At 44.7% G+C, this 24,166-nt stretch overlaps 1 protein-coding gene and 1 long non-coding RNA gene across 16 annotated transcripts in view; one reads left to right on the top strand and one right to left on the bottom strand.

The window, feature by feature from the left end:
- Window positions 1-7,295, bottom strand: part of LOC120898293 — a 124,747-nt gene extending 117,452 nt beyond the window's left edge. Inside the window, exons 1-2 of the long non-coding RNA XR_005738641.1 lie at window positions 6,584-7,295; window positions 6,426-6,511 (exon numbers count right to left, since the gene is read on the bottom strand). This is a non-coding gene — a long non-coding RNA (uncharacterized LOC120898293). The remainder of the gene's footprint in view (window positions 1-6,425; window positions 6,512-6,583) is intronic.
- The window catches only part of LOC120898282 (glutamate-gated chloride channel), a 91,289-nt gene that overhangs the window by 49,843 nt on the left and 17,280 nt on the right, over window positions 1-24,166 (top strand). For 6 of the 15 annotated variants that reach the window (XM_040303904.1, XM_040303905.1, XM_040303899.1 and 3 more), the window contains exon 5: window positions 14,139-14,209. The exons of 4 other annotated variants lie outside the window; for them this stretch is intronic. In XM_040303904.1, the coding sequence (XP_040159838.1) occupies window positions 14,139-14,209 (71 nt within the window). Of the gene's footprint in view, window positions 1-8,275; window positions 8,344-14,138; window positions 14,210-16,688; window positions 20,197-24,166 lie in introns of those variants that run through there. 5 more of the 15 variants (XM_040303906.1, XM_040303901.1, XM_040303912.1 and 2 more) reach the window with 2 other exon arrangements.

Below are 24,166 nucleotides of genomic sequence, written 5' to 3'. Positions count from 1 at the left end.
ACACATTTTACAGCAACGGGAGCGATGGTTTTCATTCTACTTTGAACGTTCTTTCAATAGTGCAAAGCAAAGCAGTGATATTTTGGACGTAAAGCATCCTAAAACAAAAGATGAATGAGAAATTCAACCTGGAACTTGGAATATTAAATGGTTAGAGCATGTGGAATGTAATCGTGATAAGAGTTGTTCCATCCAAACATCCCCAAAAAAATGACGATTTGAATACAAACGGCAACTTGGTGCAAATGCAAAGCTTTCACCATGACGCAAACGGTTCCATGAAATATGCAACACAACCAACCTGATTGTTGTTGCACAAATCAACCGAAAAGAAAAATGGATGTGTTCCGTAACTGGATGCTGATGTGCTTTTTACTGCAAGAAAAATGTATCACATCAGCACAACTTTACAAACATGTTCCAAACCCTGTTCCTGCTGGTGGTGGAATCACATTTTTCTTCCCGCACACACACCTGTGCTTCAGGCCAAGTCAAACGCTAACACTAACGAAACGATGTTTTAAAAGTTAGCCAGAAACAAATGTTATCCCCATGCTTCCACCGACCTAGGAACGGGTCTGGAACGGGCACCATCCACAAGCCAAACCATAAAAAGGATGTTGTGCACCAGGAACCAGCGCGCACCATAGCACTAAGCCGTCACACACTAACACACACCCGGCGGTTCACCTTTCCCGCACCGTCCGGAGCTGTGAGCGAAGTGCAAATCCTGAGAACAAATAAACAAATCACGCAAACACATGTTGGTCCCGTGCGCTTATGCAACCTCTCTGGACTGCAAACCCCTTCTCCCGCAACGCTTCGCGCGCGCACACAAACCTTTTGGAGGTCTGGAGGTAAAGCTAAGAAAACTGTTTACGGCTGTCGCGCATCCCTCCTTTCGTTTGCGGGGGGACAGCAACGAACGAAGTCCAACGAACATCTTGTTTGTCCCATTTTCATTAAAAATACTAACCATGCTGCCCTTTGCGCACGAATCATGAATCGTAAACCGTGCAGCAACAGCTTGTAGCAAATCCCGCCCTTTCCGCACCGCACCACAACACACGTTCCCCGGGACGGGTGAAACGAGTTTTTGTTGTCTCGTTTCTCATTTCCCGAGTTTCATAATTTGCCCATTTCAAAACGATGAAAAAGTTTACCAACTGGATTACTGCCGATGCACGCGGGGGACCGGCCTTATGTTCCGTGTGCGCGCCAGTACAAGAAAATGCTGCTGCGCCCACGGTGGTGGTGGTAGCACCATCAGCAACAGCAGCAACAGTACTGCCACTTTTTTACCCTGGCAAACGGTAAACGGAAAAGCCAATTAGACGCCAGCACACCTGCCTACACACACCCGGAGGGCAGGTTCGGGAAGGATCGGCTCGGTTCCGCGTCTGCAAGTAGGAAGGAAACGAGAATGTGAGACCAACAAAAAATGCGAATAAAATAAAACACTTGACCATGGTGTTCAGTCATACTTATCACAATTTAGCTTATTCTTCTTTTTTTTGCGCCTCCACCCACCCACTCGTGCCAAGCCAGCCCCAGAACAAGTTTCGGTGTAGTGAATTTATCGTACACGTTACACGTTGCCTACGTCGACTAGCGCTCCCTTTCTCACCTTCACCATTTTGCTTGCGCTAACGGTTCGGCGGCACGCTATTTTTCCATTCGGAAAACGCTCGCTCGCACACATTCCTGTACTCTTGTAATACTGGTTGCTTGTGCATTTTGTTTAACAACTTTCTAGCAAAACCATTTACATTTCAATTTCAATCGTGTTTTTTACCCGCCCTCCGTTTTTCCCCATTTCTCTCGTTAAAGTTGTGCTTTTTTTCTTCTTCGTAGCTCTCACTCCCTCTCTCTCTCTCGGTGTGCGTTCGTTCGTAATTTAATTTTGCAATAGCGAGTAGAGCGACGAGCGAGCAACGGAGCCATTTGCAAGAATCAACCACACAACAAAAATGCAAGCACAAGGCCCATTGCCACCGACCTGTCCCCCTTCAAAGAATGTGCAATTGCAGCGTCGTGGTGACTGCACTGACTGACACTACCACCACGACATGGACATTTCCATTCCCTTTTCATGCTAACCCTCTTGGTGCGTTTTAAAGGATATTTATTTTTAAAATATCCTCCTTCCCAGTAACTGTTGCTGTCAACGGAGTCTACTCCAGTCGTTGCAAAGTCTCGCCCAGACTCAACCTTCTAGCTATTAAGTTTCTTATAATAGGTCCTTCTGCAACAAGGTTGTTGATTCTTGCTCGATTTTACTTGCTAAAAATTTCCATTTCCGTGTCTCACCGCTTCTGTTGCTGCTAGCGTAGGATGGACTTTTTTTACCTTCAATTTTGAGTAGTTTTTAACATCACGTCGGCATTTTACTTGTTTCCATTTTTTCTTACGTCTTTTTTGTCATTATAAGTGTACGTTCTTCCAGTTGGTACTTTAAACGCTAGCGAAAGGTATGTTTCCCTTTTTATTCTCTCTCTTGCGTATCTTCTAGGATTGCATTAGACTTTGTTGAATACTTCACTAGTAGTGAATTTGATTAACATCATCTAAAAAGCCATGCATTTGATGCGCTACACCATTCAACGCGTTGCCTCCGGTTCATCAGTCACTTCAACGCGTCCTTCCAAAATTCCATCACTATGTTTTATAATTCTAGCTTAAGCTATATACGCGCTTGTGTCGTGTTTGAAATTGTTTTCCAATCCGTTTACAAAAAGCTCACTCAATTATTCGCCAACATCACACCCCCCCCCCCCGCCCCGGAGCAAACGGAGCAGCGCCCGACGACTTCATGCTGACGTCAAGACGTCGGATCGTCACTTCAGCTGCGAACGTAAAACAATACAAAAACTTCATCCCATCGTAATTCCACAGCATTTTTGCACGTGGCTGGAAAGAATGAACAAAACACAACACAAAAAAAATAACAGCAAACCATCGGTGATTAAATTAGCTTCACTTTTTTTTCCTCTCCAGCAAACCTCTCTCGGCTAAAACCGTTCTAGCGCTAATGCGCTAAGCTGATAATACGCTTCCATGGTTGGTTTGCTCTGTTTCATCGCTTATTCATTACACGTTTTTCCTTTCTCCGCGGGTTCGGGGAGTTTTGCTGCATCCATGTGCCCAGGACCGCCGAGCCGAGCAGTCAACCCGAGCAGCCACCAACGCGGCCGCCGCTCCCATTTGCACTCGGGCTAAGAAGTTCCCTTTTTTACCATTTTACCGGTTCGCTGCATCCGTGGTTCTTAACTTTTTGCTCACTTTTGCTCACTTGTTTCCGCTTGCGTTCCGTAGCATCATAGCATCCCATAGCTAGACCCAGCTTCCCTTTCTCCCGGTAGCAGCAACTCGCCCCTCTTCCCGGGGGGCCTTATTCGTTCAACCATTTCCACCGCGACCGTGCGCCGTGAGAGTAAGCTAAAAGAAATTATTTCATTGTCGTTATTTACAAAACTGCTAGTAGCTAGAATGAAAATGATGGTCACGGACCGTAATCGATTGTGTTTAGCTTTCCCAGCGCTGGCTGGCAAGTGACAGTGCAAGAAAACTTTCGCCGCATCACCGCCCTTCCCGTGCGCGGACCGAAAACTCGCCCGCGATCGTTCAAATGCGGTACCGCTGCTCTCAGCTGCTAACATGCGCACCAAATGTCTCTTAATTGCCTGTTCTTCCTTCCAAGCATTCGATTCGTAACGGCGAAAGACGTACGATCTAAAATGCGCATCCTTAAAAAACCACTAATAGAAGGCGGGCGGCGGTACACAGCCCCGGCCCGAACGGGGAAAAACTTTCACACACCATGCTCGCGCGGCGGCAGAACGGCTTTAGCACGCGTCTTGCTTGCGCACTCACCCAAGCGAGCGAACAGCAACACAGCACAGCGCCCAACCGACGACAACGAAACGAGCTTTTGCATTTTGTCGTCAGCTGCCGAAAATGGATTCGGTACCACTTTTGTTTGCTAGCATTTCGGAGGGTGTTCCGAAACGGCCAAAGCTCTCCATTAACAACTCCAAAAAACCCCGGCACGGGAAAACGGGCGATAGCCGGCACGTCGAAAAGGGGGGGGGGGGTGTTTTGATCCCTCGAGATTCATGTTGAGTCGAGAACCATGCTCGGCGCAAAAGAAGCCCGAACGAACCTGAGCCCTAGAAGTCTTCCCCGCAGTGCTGTAGCAACGGTAGACCGTAGTCATCGTTGATATTGGTTCAAACAAGAAATTTTCACTTTTTGGCCGCAGCCAGCCAGGCAGCATATCAAACCGTCCGGCCATATGGTACGGGGGGCGTTCCAGCATCGCCTTTTCCTTCGCATTAGGTACCGGGTACCGCAAGCTGTCGGGCTCGGAGATGAGGTGCAAATGGTAGCGTAGAAAAAGGGCATGTTCTTTGGCCAAATCCGTCCGGTAATGCACCGGCACGTACTTGAAATTCTTCCGAAACGTGATGGTGCATGTGGGGATGCCCCATTTGGGGATGCCTCAGTGGTACTGTTTCCGATGACAAAAAGGGATACGATACTAGCGAGCGAGCCGGAGCAAGCGGCAAACAGAACGGCGAAACACACACACAAACCCGGTTTTCTAGTTGCCAAAACTATTTGCACTACTTACTGGTAGAGGGGAGATGGAACAACAAAACACACACACACACAACAAGCACAATGTTCAGCAATGCTCCAGTACCGGGCCGGTACGTGTGTTAAGTTTGCATCTCAATCTGAGAGTGACATGTTGATCAATATTAAAGAAAATCGTTCCCTCGGTGTTGCCTCGATCGTACGAGTTGGAGCGATTGCAGCAACCTACATCCAACCTTTTGAAGCAATGGTACGAGAATTGCCCCTCAGGGTGAGAAAAAACCTACCCCAGTACGTCGACCACAGTGCACTAAAATGTACAACAGCACGCCCCGGGTACCAAGCGCCACACACACTCGTGCGAAGAAATAATGAAACAACAACGCACATCACCGGTACACTTACGCTCGGAACACCATATCAATTACATCGTTGAAATTGCTACATCTCTCGTGCTCTTGCCATCGAGGCCACTCGAAGGAGAGGATAAATTTCGGCAGCTTCCGGCAATTCTCCCTTTGCTCTCCGCCATCTGCCGATGAACGGAGGCGGCATCGTCGTGTCCAATTTCCCGACATTGCCAAATTATTTCCGAGGACGGTTCCCCTTGTCACCCGGACAATATGGCAAAATAATCCCGGCTCCGAAAAGCGTACCCTCGGGGGCAGCAGCAGCAGGACAAGGACGATAAAAATAACACAATAATCGACTCGAGCCTTGTCCGAGCACGCATTTGCTGGCAAGTAATTGCTTCTGCTTGGAGCTTTGCTCTTACCCCAAGAGCACATACACACACACACACACAAACACTTGAGTGGACCGATACCTTCCGGTTTCTCATTGAATCCTGGCACCGTGTCTGCGCGTCTCGGCGAACCGCTGCTGTCACGAGAACGCCAGCCAGAGAACGCTCGTCAATTATTTGTTTGATGAAAGAAGCATGTCGCGTTTAAGCAACAGCTCAGTGCCGATGAGATCGATACCGAGTCAAAAGGAACAGTGTGCTGTGTGTTTGTGCTTGTGTGTATGTGTATTATGCCATTGGGCGAACGGTTCTAGAGCCATCCCCTCGGTGGGCAAAGTTTGGTTTGTTAAGGATATTTTTACGACCATATCCATCGCTACCAGGGCAGCACTCAACAGCCTTCCATTTTATCCGGTTTCATTCAAAATAGGTTTATGGTTTCGGGAAAGGGGGGGGGGGGGAGAGAGGGGTGGTAAAAATCCAGAGTCCAATTAAAACATCCCCTTTTCAGCCGGATAAAAGTACCAACTACAGCATACACACCACAAAAGGGCCATGAAAAGTGCCAGAACCAAAATCTACCACACGAAACGCAGGGCTCGTTCTAGATTTCCCCGAGCACACATCACCATCAGTGAAAACCCCTTCGACACGGTCGACACACACAATCGGGTTGCTGTTGCCCTTTCCGTTAGACGGACGAGGAGCGAGGAGCAGAAGCAGAATAGCAGAAAAAACTGCCCCAGAAAGCTCACCATACACCCCTCGACCCCGGTGTAGTTGCGGAAAGTTCAGCGCGTTTTCAAGCCAAATTAAGAACGGCCCTTGCCATCGGGCACGTACGGGGCAACTACTACTCCCCAAGGGCACGGCTACGGGTGCCCATTCACAGGAAACTTGAAAGTTTAAAAGCATTCTCAATAAACGCTAATGGAACCGCTTCCCACGGGACGCAAATAGTCGGGCATTGCATCTCGGGGATGGTGTTGCTGCGTTGGTGGATTACCGGCACCGTTGCCCATCGTCGACCGTGTGAAGCGGTAACCGAGCCGCACCTCGGGCGTACGGGCGGGGTACTTACTGCAAGTTGATTGCACCGTCACTTAGCCGAGAGCATGCGCCTAGAAGATCCCGTTTGCCGCCTGAAAGTAGTCCACCTGAAAAGGCCTAAAACACAAGCCATTATTGAAGCGTGGTTATGCTTTGCGTTAGTTGCGTACCGTTTATGAGCTTGCTTACCACCATTTTTTGTTCTTCCTTTCGTAGGTCCTTCTCCTCCTCGGTCTGGCGCTTTTGTCGCGGGGTTTCTTCTAGCAGCGCTTGCTATGCTTTGCCATTTTGACTAGCGTGTTTCACTGTAGCCCCTTACCAGTTCTCGCAATAGTTTACATTACATTTTGTATATTATCTTGTTCACGGATTATGCTGTTGTATGCACCAATTTGCCAATACGGTCCCACCTTGATGCATACCGTATTCCCCCGTTCCCTTCAGCACTTTCTACACACACACACACACACCCACACACCCAAAGAGCCATACAGTGCCGGGATCTGTTACATTCGAACGCTTACGCAGCCAAGAGAGGGCGGATAAGCTTGCTTCGAAAATTGAACCGTGCTGCTGCCACCGTTATCGTTGTATTACACATGAAAGGCTCAATTGTTACTCCGTATCGACGCAATTCGCTAAACGAAACCCCGTAACCGCATAAGCTCGGCGTGCGCGTTCCCGGGAGAACGGCATTAACACTCTTCTCTTGTACACACGACCTATCTTGCACCCAAATGTATATGAGCTCATCGCTGTAATTCACCATACACAAACACATTCACACCCATGTACATACACCATTAGTCTTTGGTAAAACCTAAGTGAAACGTCTCTGTATCTACATCATTTTCTATCGATTTTCTATCGAACTCCTGTCGTACTAACAGCTTCGCTCCGTTTTCTTCACACGACTGCGCGTCCATCATCAACAAACAAACCAACAGCTGTCATTGCGGTCAGCTTTGACAGCTAGTTGCACCGTGCTCGCGTTGTGCATACATTTAGGCGCGCAGCGATCAACGCAATACGTTTTTCGTTTTACAAATTTGTTTCAGCCACATTTTCGTTCCCCTTTTTTCATACCAACTTTTACCACACACCAGTGTGGGTCCGTTTTTTTCTTCAGTGTGTGTGTGTTACGTTTTGATTTTTGTGCGCGTACAGCAAACACGAAACCACGGCGGCATTTTGCAGGAGTAGCATCCTGATGCGGGTTTTCTGTAGCGCGTTTTTATTTTACAAACAGTACAAAACTTGATCAAAGTTTTGGCAAAACGTCGTAACCTATTTCTTTACCTTAACCGCTCTAATGCAAGCAACTAACCATTCTCAACCACCAACTCAACTGCCAACATCTCTTCTCTCTTTTCATTATGGGCAATGTCGTCGTCATCTGTTTGTGTGCAACTTTTCCGTGTTTCACGAATTTCTATGTCGCATATGATAATCAAACAAACAACCCAAAAAAACAAACTATATGTACAAAATCAAACGCTCATCACAATGCTGTTTTGCTGCAAACCAAAAAAAAAAATTAATTTAAAAAAATATACACACCTCATTGATCGTGATGATCGTGATGATCAAAAACCAAACGCGATCTGTATGTGCGTACACCATCACCATCACGGTAAACGACTACTGCGTGCAAAACGGATCGTTCGCTACCGATCGATCGACGGTTTCGGGACGACCGGAAATTGCAAAAAACCAAACGTCGACTGCAACCGACTGCAAAAAATGACGAAAAATTAAACCAATACTTCGAACTCAAACCGCAATGTAACTAAAAAAAACCACCCCTCAAACAACTAAATCGCTCAAATACTGCAACTTTCGCTCGAATCGAATTCGCTCGTGCACAACACCCCCACACAGACGGTCCGGCCGTTGTTCGCGTCAACATTTTTGTAAGAAGTATATCTAAAATCGATGACGTGACTATGGTAAGTGTAGAAGTGCGACGGTATCAGCTCTCCCCCTCCTAAAGAAAAAAACAAAAATCAAACAAACAAACAAAACAACTCAACCAAACCAACCTCCTCCCCACTCTCTCTCACACTCTCTCTCTCTCTCTCTTTGCTCCGTACTGAAACTGTAGCACACAGCAAACCGATATAATCTAAAACGCCGGAATGATAATAATTAAACAAAAATTCTTCACCACCACTCTCCTACCCCGTAAAAGAAGTGTAAACACATACTCACACACTTACACATACGTTTGTTTTTTCCATCACTCCCAATTTTGTGTTTTGTGTGTTCAGTATCTCCAATTTGAATGCAACTATTTTCGTAATAAGCGAGAGCACATCGTTTATGTTTTTGGAAAAAAAACTACAAATATTCACACACACACACACACACACACACACACACACACACACACACAACACCTTCTCCCAGTTCGATCTTATGACCACCATTACCACGATGGATCTGATCACCCTTATGGCCACCCAACTGCACTTTTCCGAGCGATTCCACGGATGACTCGCAACATTCATAAACACGTTCGATGCCTTCGATGGTTCGTGTTCCGGGTTGGCTCGGTGTAAGAATTCCAGTCTGGCTTCGACACTAGTGTCTTGTGTTTGCTCTTGTGTGTCTGTGTGTTTGTGTGTGTGTCTGTGTGAGCATTTTGTTTGCTTTTGTTTTTGTGTGCCTTTTACTCAAATTCACGCCCCAGTTCCAGCGATCGTTAGGTAACCGTAGTGAAAAGATAAACAAAACGCTCCTTTTCTTTTGCTCCCTCCACTGCTAGTACAGTCGTACTTGCAGTCTTCGCCATCACTCGGTTCGTTTTGTGTTCCCCCTTTCTTAAACGTGTTTCGTCTGATTCGATTTACTTTCGTTTTATCCCAGTTTTATGCTGCTGATGATGTAGCGAGTGCTGTGTCGTTTACCCACCTTCCACTACGCTACTACCATTTCCGAATGTTTTTACTTTGTTTTTTCATGTTTTTTCATGTTTGCTGGTTATTTTTTTTTTCAAATTTGTTTTGATTTTTTTACATTTATCTTTTGCGTTTACTCTTTTGCCCACCGTTGCGATCGATTTTCACCTTTTTTTCTTCTTTTACTCGTTTGTTACACAAATTGCCCCCTTTTCGTCTCACATTCGGTTTTTCCTAATCTTTTTGATCTACTTTTACCATCACGTTCGCGTTTGTTTGTTTGTTTGTTTGTTTGTTGTTTACTAACAGCCCCGACAGTTTTTATGCGTTTTCTTAACGTTTTGCATCATCTTTCTCTTATGCGGACGACAGGTTGTCAGACTGAATCTGCAAATTTTAGCGGGCGCATATTTCTTTCTTTTATTTGCACTTTTGATCCTTGGCGACTTAGTTTGAGTGTAATATTGTAAAAAAAAAACAATTCTTTCTTTTATAAATCCAATTTACATCATTAAAAGTTAATAATGATAAAACATTAATAATGTTAAACATGAATAAAATACTTAACAATTGGCAAAGTGCGAGGATCGAACGATTTATTGGCTGTTCTAATTTTACGTTCCTTTGTTTTGTATTCTGTTCACGTATGCAAACACCACAAAAATGAAATGAATCACCTTGGCCGTAACAAGAGCAAACACAATCGCTACTGGAACACTTGTACCAACCGTATAGTTGGTTGCTTGTGCACTCTCACAGCCGCAAACAACGACAAAAACATAACACTTGCCAAGTCAACGATTAGCTCCATCTGAAGTTACAATGCTGATACTTGTGTCCCCTCAACGTGTACAAGTTTTTACGTACATTTTGATTTGTGCATCCTTCCCTCACGTAGCATTTTGCTCTCGTCTTCCTGTGCTGTGCCGTACTTCTCCATGTAGTCAGTCGATTTTTACTTCGCATTGATAAGTTTCTTCTTCTCCAATGATTAAGTCGGTTTGAAGATGTTTTGAAGTCAGTTTGCATTTGCTTTTGCATTTTTGGACGTTCTTTTTCACCAGTTTTCTTTCTTCTATTCAATTTTCTCCTTTTCCTAATCGCTGCATTTGTTTTGCTGTATTTGTTTCTTCTCAGTTTGCTTTTGTATAGTCTTTTGATGCTTCCGTATTGTTGCTTCTTTGGTTTGCAAATGATAATTTTAATACTTTTTGGGAAAAAAATAAATGCTATCTCGGCTCAGCACCAACACGTGTTACCTTAACGCACACATGCAATGCAACATTCAGTGAACTAATCGTTGGCTTTTTTGCAGATGATCGTGCTCAAATAACCGGGGTGTGAGTGACTCACACACCTGCGCGCGTTTCATACATTTTCCTGCTGTTTTCATCATACGTGGGCACAGCGAGCTCCATTCCATCAAGCTCATTCCCAACGCTCATTCCTTCTATACCAAACCCCGTAGCCCCTCGTCCCCCTTAGTCCAAGGTCTCCAGCAGCTTACAACTTTACAAACCCTGTAGAAGATGCATATGCATCAAACGATTTCCCAGTTTTTTATAGCCTCACTGCCGCCTACCGACATGCTCCTTTGACGGTCCCCAGCATCAGCATATTATCTGGCGTTATCTATCACCGTTGCGTAGAGCTGCTACCAATGTGTTCTATCGCTATCATCCTATTTTTGCTCATCCTCCTACATATGAATTGGTGTTTTCTGTCCAGCCTTTGTTCCCCCATTTCACTTCCGTTGATCCACCTTCTTAACGGTTGATTATTAAACTTCAAGTGTGAATTTGTTGTTGTTTCACAGTTTCATTGATTGACGACACCCCTTCATCCATCGCCTATTTTACCATCATCTGGTTCTCGTTCTCGTTGACAGTGGTGTGTGTGTTTTATTTTCGATGTTTTTCACGAAACTTTACTGCAACATCACTGCCACTCCCGTTCTATCCACCCCCGTTTTCCTTCCCTTTTTTGTGCTGTTTGTTTTGACCCGAGTTTTGTTTTCCTGCTGCCCCCTTGTTAAGCTAATTGTCTCGGTTGTGAATGTGTTTGTCGTAAATGGTATTTGCTTTTAATTGATGACTTTTTTAAGTATAACGCGTGTGAACTGTTTTCTAAATGCATTCTAAACGCAAAACCAGCACTATGCTGGCCTTTTTTCAGATAATATACAAAGTAAAACAATATTCTAACGATACGCTACAAATGGAAAAAGAAAAGAACAGGCACCAAACAATGATCGGCTACCGTACACCGCAGACACAAGGACGATAATGTAGGATTACACACGCACACGCGACCTTCTCACACTGTTGTCTATTGAGAGTAGATGAATCTGTCAGTGTTGAACTAAACGTTGTTACCTCGTAGTATAATAGTACTTAAACGTCACAGCTCTCCTAGTGTCTCTCTCTATTTCTCTCTGTCTCTCTCTCTCTGTGTCTCTTCCTATCATACCGTGAGTGAGTGTTCATTTCAAAACGGTCGATTCATTTTAGTATGTCCTTCCTCAACTGTCTTTAGATGTATCTGTCAAGCAGGTGGCATGTACAGTCCCGTCGCCATCGCGACAGTTTTACCATTGTTCCGACTGTAGTATTCGCATTCACTGTATCTAATTAGACTATCTCTGTTCATGTGTTTCATTTAAGCACGTTGGTGTCATATTGTTGTGTGGTATTTTTGCAAACAGATTGTAGTGTATCTTTAGACTTTTGCTAGTATTTGCTACAACTGTAAAACAATCAACAGGCTGCTCCTCCCTTATAGATGCGCCTGAGTGTATAGATTCTATGACATGACTACTAACGAATAACTAATTAGCGTTAGATCTGGATCTTCGCAGTCTACGAAATGTTGCTTTCTACAACCAAAGCGCGACTACTAACCCACGTCTAGAGCCTGGAGCACCGTTGAATACTCTTTTTAGTATGGAAAAAAGACTCATTGGCGTCAATTTACTCTACTATCGGCCATTCAATAGTTCACTGAATGTCACTGTAGGTTAAATGCGTAATTGGCTAAATGTTTTTGGTTGCATTTTTTGCTGTTTTAAATTTGTTTTTTTTTTTGTTGTTGCTTTTTCTCTATGTATTCTCAAACATCTAATGTTTAGATTTTCTTATTGCTCTTTTTATAATGCTCGTTTCTTTCTTCTTTGTCTTGATTTTAGCTTTTTTTGTAAGCTGAAGCTAACTTTGTTGAAATCACTCCTTTGCTCTTTCACTCTCTCTCTCTCTCTCTCTTTCTTTATATATATACATAAAAATATCCGCTATCTCAACTACGTGTGTAATAGATTTTTGCATTTTTTTTCTCTCACTCGCTCTCTCTCTCTCTATTGCTTTAGCAAACTAGACATTAACAAGGCACTCGATGTGCCGAATATTATATTAATACTTCATAGAAATTATAACTATTTAACAACATTTCTTGCCATATCGCCTTCAACTGTTATTCGTAATTTGCAAAAATTGCGTATAACCTCTCGATTCTTCTAGGCGATAAGTACGATAAGTGAACAACACTGTTCAGCTGTATAGATGAATATATGTTTTTGTTTTCTCTTCACATAGTTTTCCTATAGGCACCACGTCGAAGCACACAGCCGGCGAATCACAATCGTGTTTGTGTGTGTGTGTGTGCTAAATCATGACCGATGAGTGTGTTTAGTATAATGCGGGAGCACGGTTTCTGTGTTCGATGAAGAGAAAAACATGACCCTAAATAGCTAAATAGTCTAACAGTCAAAACGACACCCAACGTACCTGTGTTACATATGCATATATAGGAACTTTCGTTTACTGCCTCCTTTAGTACTGTAGAGCATTTGAACGCAGATTTGTAATGGGCGTAGCGCATTTTAGCCAACATCATGACATGCAAGCAATCGACTCATACTGTCACCCATTCATGCATCTTACCGTAGTGCGAATTAGAGCGAATCAGGAACGAAACAAGTCCTCTTAGTATGCAAACTGCATCAGATAACGATAACCAGAATCGAACCCCATACCGTTTATTACATGCATCAGTGTGTATGTATGTATGTGTATGTATGGGTGTGTGTGTGTGTGTGTGTGAAGCACAATGTGCTGCGCGCATGTACAAAACGGGTAGATGTTGTTTGGTGCAATTTGAATCCACTCTAATCTCTCTCGCTCTCTCTCTCTCTAACCGTGATCTTAATGCATTCATTGCATACATTTACCGATTTTTTAGTTGCATTATTAGTTACCACAATCATTTTGGGGGTTTGATCGACTCCAGTTTTTGGTCACACTGTTGGTTTTGTTTCCGTTATCTCTTATCCTCGCCTACTGTTTTGATTTCGTTCGTTCAATAATCATTTCCTTCGTTGAAGTTAGTTCGTAAGTGTACTCAAAAGCTAAACCATTCAGTGTCGTTCACTGTCATCTGTACCGTGCAATCGATATGCAGTGCTAATCAACTTTCTCTCTTTTTTTCTACACTCGAATCCCGTTCGCATACTGCTTTTACTATTTGATCTTGAACCACCACCACCAAAAAAAAACACACAATACTGGCCACCAACAAATTACTGTCCTGAAAATCCCGCGCGATAAACGTGAACACGCCGTGAAAAAACGCATCAAACCGCATTACAAACGCCAATCCAACATTCAAATACCCGTTCCCGTTTCTTCCAAAATGTCAACGAAAAACCGAATACCAAAACAATACAATGTAAAAAATGTCTACCTCAACTGCTTCAACTACACCATCTACACACAAAAAAAAATCGAAATGTCGCGATAATTGCAAACCCAATTCATCAAAAACAAATCAAAAACCAAAACCAAACCCCGTAGACGATAAGGCCACACAAGTGTTCGTCAACATGTTCCTAAGATCGATCTCGAAAATCGACGATTACAAAATGGTGAGTTAGTGTGCATTTGTAACAGTCCCAGACCAACCAACCAACCAACCAAAAGTCCGTTAATTAATCTCTGTTCCGTCTCAACAACTACAAAAAACACACACAGTTTGTACAGTGTTTCTCGTGTTTCCTGTGACTTTTTTTTCCTGCATCTAGTCCGCGGGTACTACTCGGCGGGCTAGTGCAAAACTGTGTTGTGTTGTGTTTTCAAAGTACCGGTGTTTATACGTCTACATTTAACTAATAAAAAAACAGGCTCAGAGCCATCGCTACACTTGTACAAAAATTACACAGAAAAGGCGTTCTACTGAGTGGCCACCCACACACCCTTACCGGCGTCACTCTGAGCGCTGTTGGCTTCTCTGTCTCTGTTTGTTTCCCTGTTTCTGTTTTCTGTTTCCTTCTTGACTCTCGGTGTCTATCTCGGCGCTCTCTTTTCATACACACACTGTGACACTGCGCAAACACAATCAATTTAAAGTAACGTCAAACAATGGTTCCACGTTAAACGTCTCACAATGTTCGTTTCGAGTGAAACTTTACTCTCGCGCGCGCAAGTTTTACAAACACAAACAAATACAACTCTATGTTATCTGTTTTTGTACTCATACCTTACTCATCAATACCATAATTGACCCTCTCAACTCTCAACATGATCTTCCCGTGCTGATCGTTAGTCCATCACTAGTTGCTTCTCCCCACGCCCCCTCCCTGTCAGCAAACATTTCCCTTTCCTCCATTCCTTTCCATCATACGGTTACCCTACATGAGACAATTATCGTTCTGTTTTTTTGAATCATTTTTGCCAACCAACCAAGGACATGTTTAACCACTCAAACATACACAAACACCCACATACCCACTCACAGTGATCGGCGAAATTTCCTCCGTCTGTCTCGATCGCAATACCGCCACTTCCTTCATACTTCAAAACGAACCTACATTCACCTACATTCTGTTATTTCGTTGTCTGTTGTTTATCTTATCGTTTTGATTTGTGATTTAGTTTTGTGTTTGTGTTTTGTTTTGTATGTTTTTATCTTTCGTTTTCTGTTTCTAACAATCTACTAAGCAACATTAATATGTTATCAACACTTTGTTCGAGTGTGCGAGTGTACGCAACCTAACCGCTGTTCCGTTGGTAAAGTTTTAACCACGAACGCTCCACCGTTCGCACGGGGCTGTACAACTATCGCCCGAGCGTTCAATCGTTCAGTGTAAACGATCTCAGTGTACTACTGTCATTATTGTTGCCACCGCTAGAGCATCCGCCAGCACCCGACGCGTTGCTCTGTTTGGTGTGATTGTGTGTGTATGTGCGTGTGTGCGTGTGTGTGTGTGAACGTTGGCTTGCTCGCGTGTTTATGTATGGTTTTTGTGTGTGTCAGCGTGAGTGTATGTGTGTGAGAGTGAGCTTGATTTATGTATGTGTGCACACTCTTTCGATGTCTACCGATTACATGTGTATGTTGATGTCTGTCACACGCTCTGCAGCAACCAAGTGCACCCAGTTCACTACTTTGACAAACCCGGAAAGAGAAAGGTGCCCTACGTGCCCTCCCATTTCTGTACAATCTAATCATCGGAATAGGATGCAGCCGCTTTTCCATACACGGTTTCTTACCCCTTCATAATACACACATACATGCGAAGCACAGTGACAGCCTTCGCACCATTCTGTGCGGACATACACAAGCAATACCTTCCCCGCCTGCTGTGTGAAGGGCCAGCGTACACAACCTACACCCTACGACCAGACAATACGTGGCTACCCAGTCGATCTACTTCTTTGTCCACACTTCCACCTTTCACCTTTCGTTCTTTAGTTTTCAAGTGTTTTCCACCCAACGTTTCTTTCTCCTACTCTTCTTCTTCTTCTTCTTCTTCTGTGCCTTTTGCTCGTTGCTATGCGCTACTTTTATTTCGCCGTCCAGTGGTTACTGAACTGCGCGTTTGTTTGTGTGCGTATGCGTTTGTTTGAGTCTGTGTGCACGAACAACACCACTTTTCGCGTACTTCGACTTCCGGCACAGCATCCTACTAGCGCGGAGGCACCCAAACCAAACGGCATTGTTATAACATGCAAAGGCGCCAACCGGATTCTCGAAGCGTTCCATCGTCCCTTTTGCCCCGTTTGCAGTTTACACGCTTTGCAGTTTTGCTCGAAAGAGTGGAATACATGCAGACGTACCACATTCACAACAACAACAACAACAACAACACACATACACTTCCTCCGGTCCCTTTTGGCGGCAACGAGCGGCACCGGACGAGTACAGCAACTGCTCTACTTCATATGCAAAGTGTTTTTGTTGTGTAAAAATGTCGCCTATCGATTATGTGTCGTTGCACTGTTGCCATTTCGTTTCTACTTGTTTACTATTTTTTTTATATTTTTTGCTAGACAATGTTATTTATTTCATTTATCAGTAAACTTTGTTTCTAATTTTACTATTTTTTTACAATTCTGCTTTACGGTATTCAATTAAATTTTTAAACATCTGCCACACCACACGCTTTTACAGCATTATTTTCCTTCATTTGCCCCTTTCTTTGCCCGTTGTATATTTACACTACTGTCAATTTAAGCAAACAAAAAATACTACTCAAACACAGTCAACGCTCTTCATACTTCATCTTTCCCTGAACCATTTCATTCATGTCATCCATCCATTGCCGTCCATTACCATAACCATCCATTTTCCATTCTCCATATTTAGTTCAGTTTCATCCTTTGCTCATTTAATAAACCGTATTTACGTGTGACAAATCAATTTCGTTTATGTAATTTAAAAGCATTCAGCTACTTTCTCGTACTCCATACTTATCTGCTGTATATCCTATCGTCTAACTATAATCCCCTGTGTGTATGACGTTATACTAGCAAACGAAGCGGACCAATTTTGTTATCCATATGTTGCGACATGTAATCCCTTACCGTTTTGCGTACATACTATTGTTCTTAACGTACTGCTGCGTGCTCTAGTGTACTCCTCTTCTCTTGTTGCGATTCTATCCTCTATTTCACTGTTACGTTTTACTCTGTCCCATCCATGTGCTAAAAGAATATTATATTTAACACAAAAAACCTTTTCTTTCAAATTAATTTTAGTTTTTTCCTTTGTTTTGTTGTACTTCTATGCTCAGTTGTTATTGTGGTTGTGTTTTAATTTTATTTTTCTGTTATTTCTATTGAAATGCGACTAGCCAGAGTTTGGTTCGCATATAAAACGCGTAAAATTAGTTACAAACATTCAATAGCCCCCAGCTGCAGACCATTCTCAGCACAATTAAATCGTTAAAGCTATCGCCCATAATCGCTCCCTCACCCGGAAAAGTGATAATAATTCACGAATTTATCAGCGCTCGTTGGGAAAAACAGACCCAGGCGCCATCGCCCTTCCCTTTCCACTTGCGCCACACTAATCCAATCAGGCTCGAAAGAGCGACATTTCGAATGCAAAATTTTTCACTAGAATTAATTACCGTCTACCTACGGTACGCTAGAAAAGCAGCACGAAACTTGCGCACGAACCGTCAGGTGCTCGGTGAGTCTTCTTCAGCTCGCCCGTTCGGTCGACACCGAACAGTGAGCAAAGCGTTACGGAAGCAAATAGTAACGACGGGAGCGCAAAAACAGCAGCTAACAAAAAAAAGAAAAATGCTAATCAAATCCAAGGTCCTGATTTGATGAGCACATTTACATTTTCGCCCGTTCCATTCGCCCGGGTGCTCCGGGTGCTTTTTGCGAACATACGAACCTGCCCCTGCCGGAGCAAAATAATTCAAAAACATCCTCATCATCTTCATCACCATTTCCGCACCCGCTACAAAACATCCAAACAAAACCGTCGTTTGTGTGACGTCCTCGCCATCCGCAGTGGTAGTGGCTGACAGCGGCGCGTGTATTGGTGGAGTTAAGGGGGGATTACTATTTCAAAGCTTTGCGGACCCGAAAAAAAACCGTGCATGTGGCCCCGACCACTTGACACGATTGTCAAGCACTGTTTGCTGCTTCCGCCTACGAATGACATCATTAGCGCATCTACTGCCCGTTTTCTTCCTGTCTGTCTGAGAGGGTGGGGGGTACCGGCCTGCTACTATGCCCATGTCCCATGACTGACCTTCGATAGCAGTACGGGCTGACCTTACAAACACAGGCGCACATAAAACCCACACGCACATTCAATGGTAGGAAACGGATGAAACCCTTCAACCGAACCGGATGCAAGATTTACATCTCATTAAGGAAACCTGTGCCATCCCACCGATGTTCGGTGCGGAAGCGTACGGTACCGAAACAAGAATGGGTAAGTGATTGCTTCAGCAGCAGATTTTACAAATCACCATGCGTCTCCATCTCCAGAATGAAAAGGGAAACTGATCCGTTTGGAGCGGAACCATTCTTAGCTAGGGTACTAGCACGCAGCTAGCCAGATTGATTTAAAGTGCCGTCTTTAACAATAATGACGGCAATGATCTCTCGAACTTGCCGTTTCACCGTTAAATTGCCATAAAATTACAAACCACCAGGCGTCTCCATTCGCTAACCTGAAAGCCGCACCACCGGAGGAAGATGGCGATGCTTTAGAGCTCCAATGCATTCGCTACACTGTCTTGCAATGTTAAAGGTGGATTTGATTTTAAATAACCCACGACCTACACTTGCAATCATTTTCGTTCAAATACTCCCAGTGTGATGCACGTACGTAAAAACCTCCGGTTTTATTGGCGCACAGACACAACTGCAAGCCTACAAATACAGGGACCCACTACATGGCCATTCCGTTCGGTAGCATTATCTCAACGAGTCACTCCCGGACCATGGTCGAAATCGGCTTACACTCGAGACCGTAAAATTAATAAGCTATTAAATTTGCACCGACCAAGCACTCGACCATCCGTCCAGCGGGCCACTCCCGCAAACGACGTATCGGCTAGCCGTTCGGAGCTTGGCATGTACTTGTAAAACGGGCGGAAAAAAAGAACATACACCAGTATGAAATAAAAAAGAAACCCATCCTCACCAAAACGACACGACGGCGTAGTCCGTTTCGCATTTATTGGCCCAAAAGTTCCCTAGTAAAGTGCATTTTACGGTTATCGGTACGCTATAAGTCAGCCTACCTCACCATCACCAACACCATGTCCCTAGTCCCGGGTGAAATCTTACCATCACACGGTAAATGCGGGACGGGAAGGAAGCAGAAGCATGTGCATGTGCGCCACAAATTTTGAAAATACTCGCTCGCTCGCTCGCTCGCTCGCTCTCCCGCTCGCTGCCAAATGTTTGCTGTTTGCGGCGCCGTGCCGCACGGTACCAGAGCGGTATGATCGCTGCAGGAAAACTTTTCCAATTAACTTTAAAACCGTCCCGAAAACCGTCGCTCGCTCTGGCCCAGTTTTGCCTCCCGCTTTTGCAAAACCCGCTCAGCATCTTTTGCCACTCGAACTCGAATGTGCTTTGACCACATTCAAAATGCAGACGATCGAACGGGCTTCCCGCAAACCTCTTGTTTCTCCTTGTTTTTTCCCCTCTTTACCCGTTCTGCAGCGGGGAGTGAATGCCGGTGTAGTATTTGCAGAACCCGAACACTCGCTTCCACTATCTGCTGAACCTCGCAGCCGGGAGAGCCAGAGGACAGAGGTTTTCGTTTATTTTATTGACGTTACTTTACGATTGCAATCCATTTCCCGGTGGTGGTTCAATTTCCCGAAATTGCACGAGCTAAATATTGCAACGGTACCGGTGCGGCTACAGATAAAGCTCTTCGAATCGGTTGTCAATCTGGCAAGCAAAAACTCCGCACTACTACCATCACCACCACCGGTCTTAGCGCGCACACACACTTAAGCTATATTTATGTGTTGCAGCAAAGGCTCTACCGTGCCGCTTTTTAATGCACACACTACGGTACACCATTAGGCGATGGCAACCACACCGGTTGCAAACGATAACAAGCTTGATTTCTGTAAACATTAAGATGGTGGTTTGTTTGCTTTCTTTACTGCAATTTCTGTGCATAAATTACCATTCATTTGCGCCGAGTCCAAACAGCTCGTACGCCGATGCAAAACGCAGTTAATCCCTCCAGCCCCAAACGAACGAGGATGGATGGGGCGAAGGCGAACGCAGTGCACGGTGGTGAAGAGTGGAATAAAATATGGTAACTTGTGAATCATTCCAGCCCGCAACCCACACCCGGGGAGCCCACGGCAAATGGGGGCAGCAACACGATTGCGAACCGCATTGTTCAAGTTGTTGAATAATGCAATAACTCGAACGCGAAGCCCTGGTAGATAGTCGAACGGCCGCGTCTTGCAGTCTTGCGCGCCGTGCCATAAAAAATGAATGCAAATAAATCCCCAAAGACACAGTCCCCCACTCCACCCCACCGTAGCACGGTGCCGTTCGTGGCTGACCAACCAACCAGCAGGCGGCCACGAGGACGGTGGCGGTTCGCCACAAACGGCGAGAATAAATTATGACGACGGCCACACAGTGCATCAGTGGCCGTGTCTGTATCTTCATCTTCATCATCATCGTCCTCATCAGCGCTAAAGCTCTGGTGCACATGACTCTCGGGCGAACGATCGCACTCCCAACCCGGGGTCTGTTGGATGCTTTTGTTTTATTTTATAACAATGCGAAAGGTGGTACTGTCGTGTGTTTTTTTATTTCTGTGTGCGCTACGGCGAGAAGAAAGCCAGCCCTCTGGGTCACTAATTCAACGATGACCACATTCAGACAGCGGACGCTGCTTTGTTGTGCTGCGGGTGCTAGATGAATGAAAGGATGAAGTGATTTTTCTTTTTTTTCGATTTTAAAACACAATCTAATACAATTTTTCAAACTAAATTGCATCCACATGAGCCCGAAGACGCTCTGGCTGGATAGTTTCGTGTTGCTATAGTGAAAGGCAGAAGTGGGGAAAAATGGTTTAATTATAATGACAAGCAACCCACCAGCTGCAATGCACTTTAGCACAACCATACCAGTGAGTGATGTGCTTGTGCGAAAAATGCTGACTGTTGAATAATACAAAAGCCTTCGAGCTTCAGGGTGCCTTTCCTACTATTAATGAACCTATTAGTAATGGATGGCAATCGTGCACATACACTGGCGCCATCTGTTGCAAATCATTTGTATTAGCTTGAGTCAACCCGCAAGGATAAAAAGTTCATTTGAATATCTTAAACAACTGGTGTGTTGTACCTTCCAGCTCACTAGCAAAGCATCGTCAAACTGATTTTTAATTAACGCTTGTTGTGTCATTCTTATGATTTATTCACATCATCAACATGCATTTCTGCTTTCAAACATCTGTCTTACTAACTTGCGGCTTGCATCACCGTTACTACGTACCGTTTGTGCTTTAGCGCGCGCTCTCTCTCTCTCTCTCTCACACACTCTCTCTCTCAGTCTGCATCCCTACACATTTACACACACATACACACGTCTATATCACAGACATACACATTTATACAAACCTGTGTAAATTATTCCGCATACTTTAAAACACCTAATCAACCCTAACTTTCTTCGGGGAAAACTATTCCACCCAGCCTGCCAGCTCGGTGTAAGCTCATCAAGTGCACACACACACACACAATCTCTCTCTCACACACACACACACACATACACACATCTCATGATCACATTTTGCATAATTGATTAATGTTTGATCAAAGTTTGTCCTTTACTGTAAAGCTCCCACGTCACCTGGGACGAATCGTCGCTCACACCCAAATGCACACATTCTACCATATGGAACCGGCTCTTACAGTGATGCAGTTGGAAAACTTAACTCTGCACCTGGCTGGTCAATAAAACTGTTACACACACACACGCACACACACGGACACACACACACTTTTTCCTTCTTAAAAAACAAAACTGTGCAACTTGGGCCAAGAAAAACGCCCGGCTACGCTCCAACGCACAGACCTGCGCCAAACAGCCAATCAAATCAATCATCGAATCAATGCTGAAAAACTCCCCACCCACCCAAAAAAACGAGAGAGAGAATAAAAATTTACACCACAAGCAGGTGTGTCGTTTGGCCTGACACGGGTAACGAATTGTGATTTGACAAACTGTCTAACCCTCACCTCGACATAAAAAGTCTCACTACCCAGCGTATCAGCTCTTCTCGCAAAATAATCAAATCGAACTTTTCTTCGTTCAATTTTATGGTTTCCTATTTTGTGCCTTCTTTTCGTGCCATTTCATTTCGATCTTCATTTCCATCGTGGTTCCCAATGGATGTGGTGAATGTGAAAGAGAAATCTCCGCCCCTCCCCCCACACACCCCCTTCACCCCTCCCGTCAACGCGTTTCTAAATGGGAGGGGGGGAGAGGGTTGATGGGGTTGTATGCACGCTCCCGCTCTAGTGTATGTGTATGTGTATGTGTGCGTTTGTTAGTATGTGACTGTACGTGCGCGTATGTGTGTATGTTTGTGTATGTTAGGACGCCTTGTGTGGCAAGTATGGGTTTTGCCCGAGACAGCGAACGAAGCAACAACAAAAATACACACTCTCTCACACCCACACACACACACATACTGAACATGGACGAAAAACAAAACGCTACATAAAAAAGACAAGTAAATGAAGCAGGTGCTGAAGATGTGAAAGATGTAGTAAAAAGATGGCGAAGTCTACGCTATGCCAGACTGCTACCACTACTACTAGCACATTACACGCCACAACTGTCAAAGTGACAGCATCTGTCAAGCTACGAGACACCGTTCTTCCTGTGCACGTTCTGAACGTGCATTCACATAACTACCCCGTGCTCCTTTCCATTTTCAATCCTCTCTCTCTCTCTCTCTCTCTCTCTCTCTCTCTCTCTCTCTTTCTCTCTCTATCTAACTATCTCTCTCTCACTCACTCTCTCTATCTCGCTGTCTCTCTGTCTGGTATCACTCTTAAAACTGTGGACAATGTTTAAACAACTGGGCAAATGCAACCAACACTGAACAAACATACTTCCACCCCCCCCCCAACCCGCCCCCCACCCCCACTCACTACTACCAACCAAATGAGACACCGACCGACACAGCTCCCTCCCACAACACTACACGCAAAACACCGGGCGAAAACACCTCAGCGAACCCTAACCGTTGCCCTTGGAAACTAACCCCCGCTTCTACCTGCCTGGATAAGGTTACTCCGGTTGTCCAGTTGCAACTTACTGCCCGTCAAAGTAGCACCTTCCACGACGACCCACGGGCACGGGCAGCTCGACACCCAAAACAACAACCACAACGACGATGACGACGACGACGAAAGCAAAGGGAGAAAAAACAAAACGAGTAAAGACACAGCTTCCTCCGGACGAAACCGGGCCCACCGGTTCGCCCAGTAGCCGCGGGTGGTGGCTTCTTTTTCTATACAATACTCTTCGTCGGAGTGTATTACACGCTCTATCTTTCTTACATCCCCCTCACTCTCTCTCTATCTGTCTCTATCTGTCTCTATTTCTTCTGTTACATTTCTGTTTACCAGGGTATCATTTGTTTGTTGTTGTTGTTTTTTTTTCTAGGCAACTTTCTTCCGACTTTAGCGTGGGCTGCTGCATCCCGTTCGGGAACGGGGAAAAAAACGGAGATCTAAGCGTATCCCGTTCGCTCGCCACCTCAAGCACTCTGCGCGGGGTGCGATCCTGCAGCTAACATGTCCAAAAGCCTCGCGCACAAAAAAAAACGCAACGAAATTACCAAAACCAAAAAAAAAACGAAGAAAAATAAGACCCCCGTCCATTGACTAACACGCGCCTCGCGAATGCATGCTCGCGAATGCGTCTCTGCGGCGATTCTCTTCTGCCGCATCTATAAGGGTTTGCTCTCCAGCATAGTGAAAGGGTTGCATGTACGTTTTAGCTGCATGCGCATCGGTTTTGCGATCAAAACCGGCACACTTCTCACACTCACCCACATCTTATTTCCATTT

The sequence above is a fragment of the Anopheles arabiensis genome, chromosome 2, assembly GCF_016920715.1.
Source record: "Anopheles arabiensis isolate DONGOLA chromosome 2, AaraD3, whole genome shotgun sequence".
NCBI classification, from domain to species: Eukaryota; Metazoa; Arthropoda; class Insecta; order Diptera; family Culicidae; genus Anopheles; species Anopheles arabiensis.
This window is presented reverse-complemented; position numbering and strand designations above follow the sequence as displayed.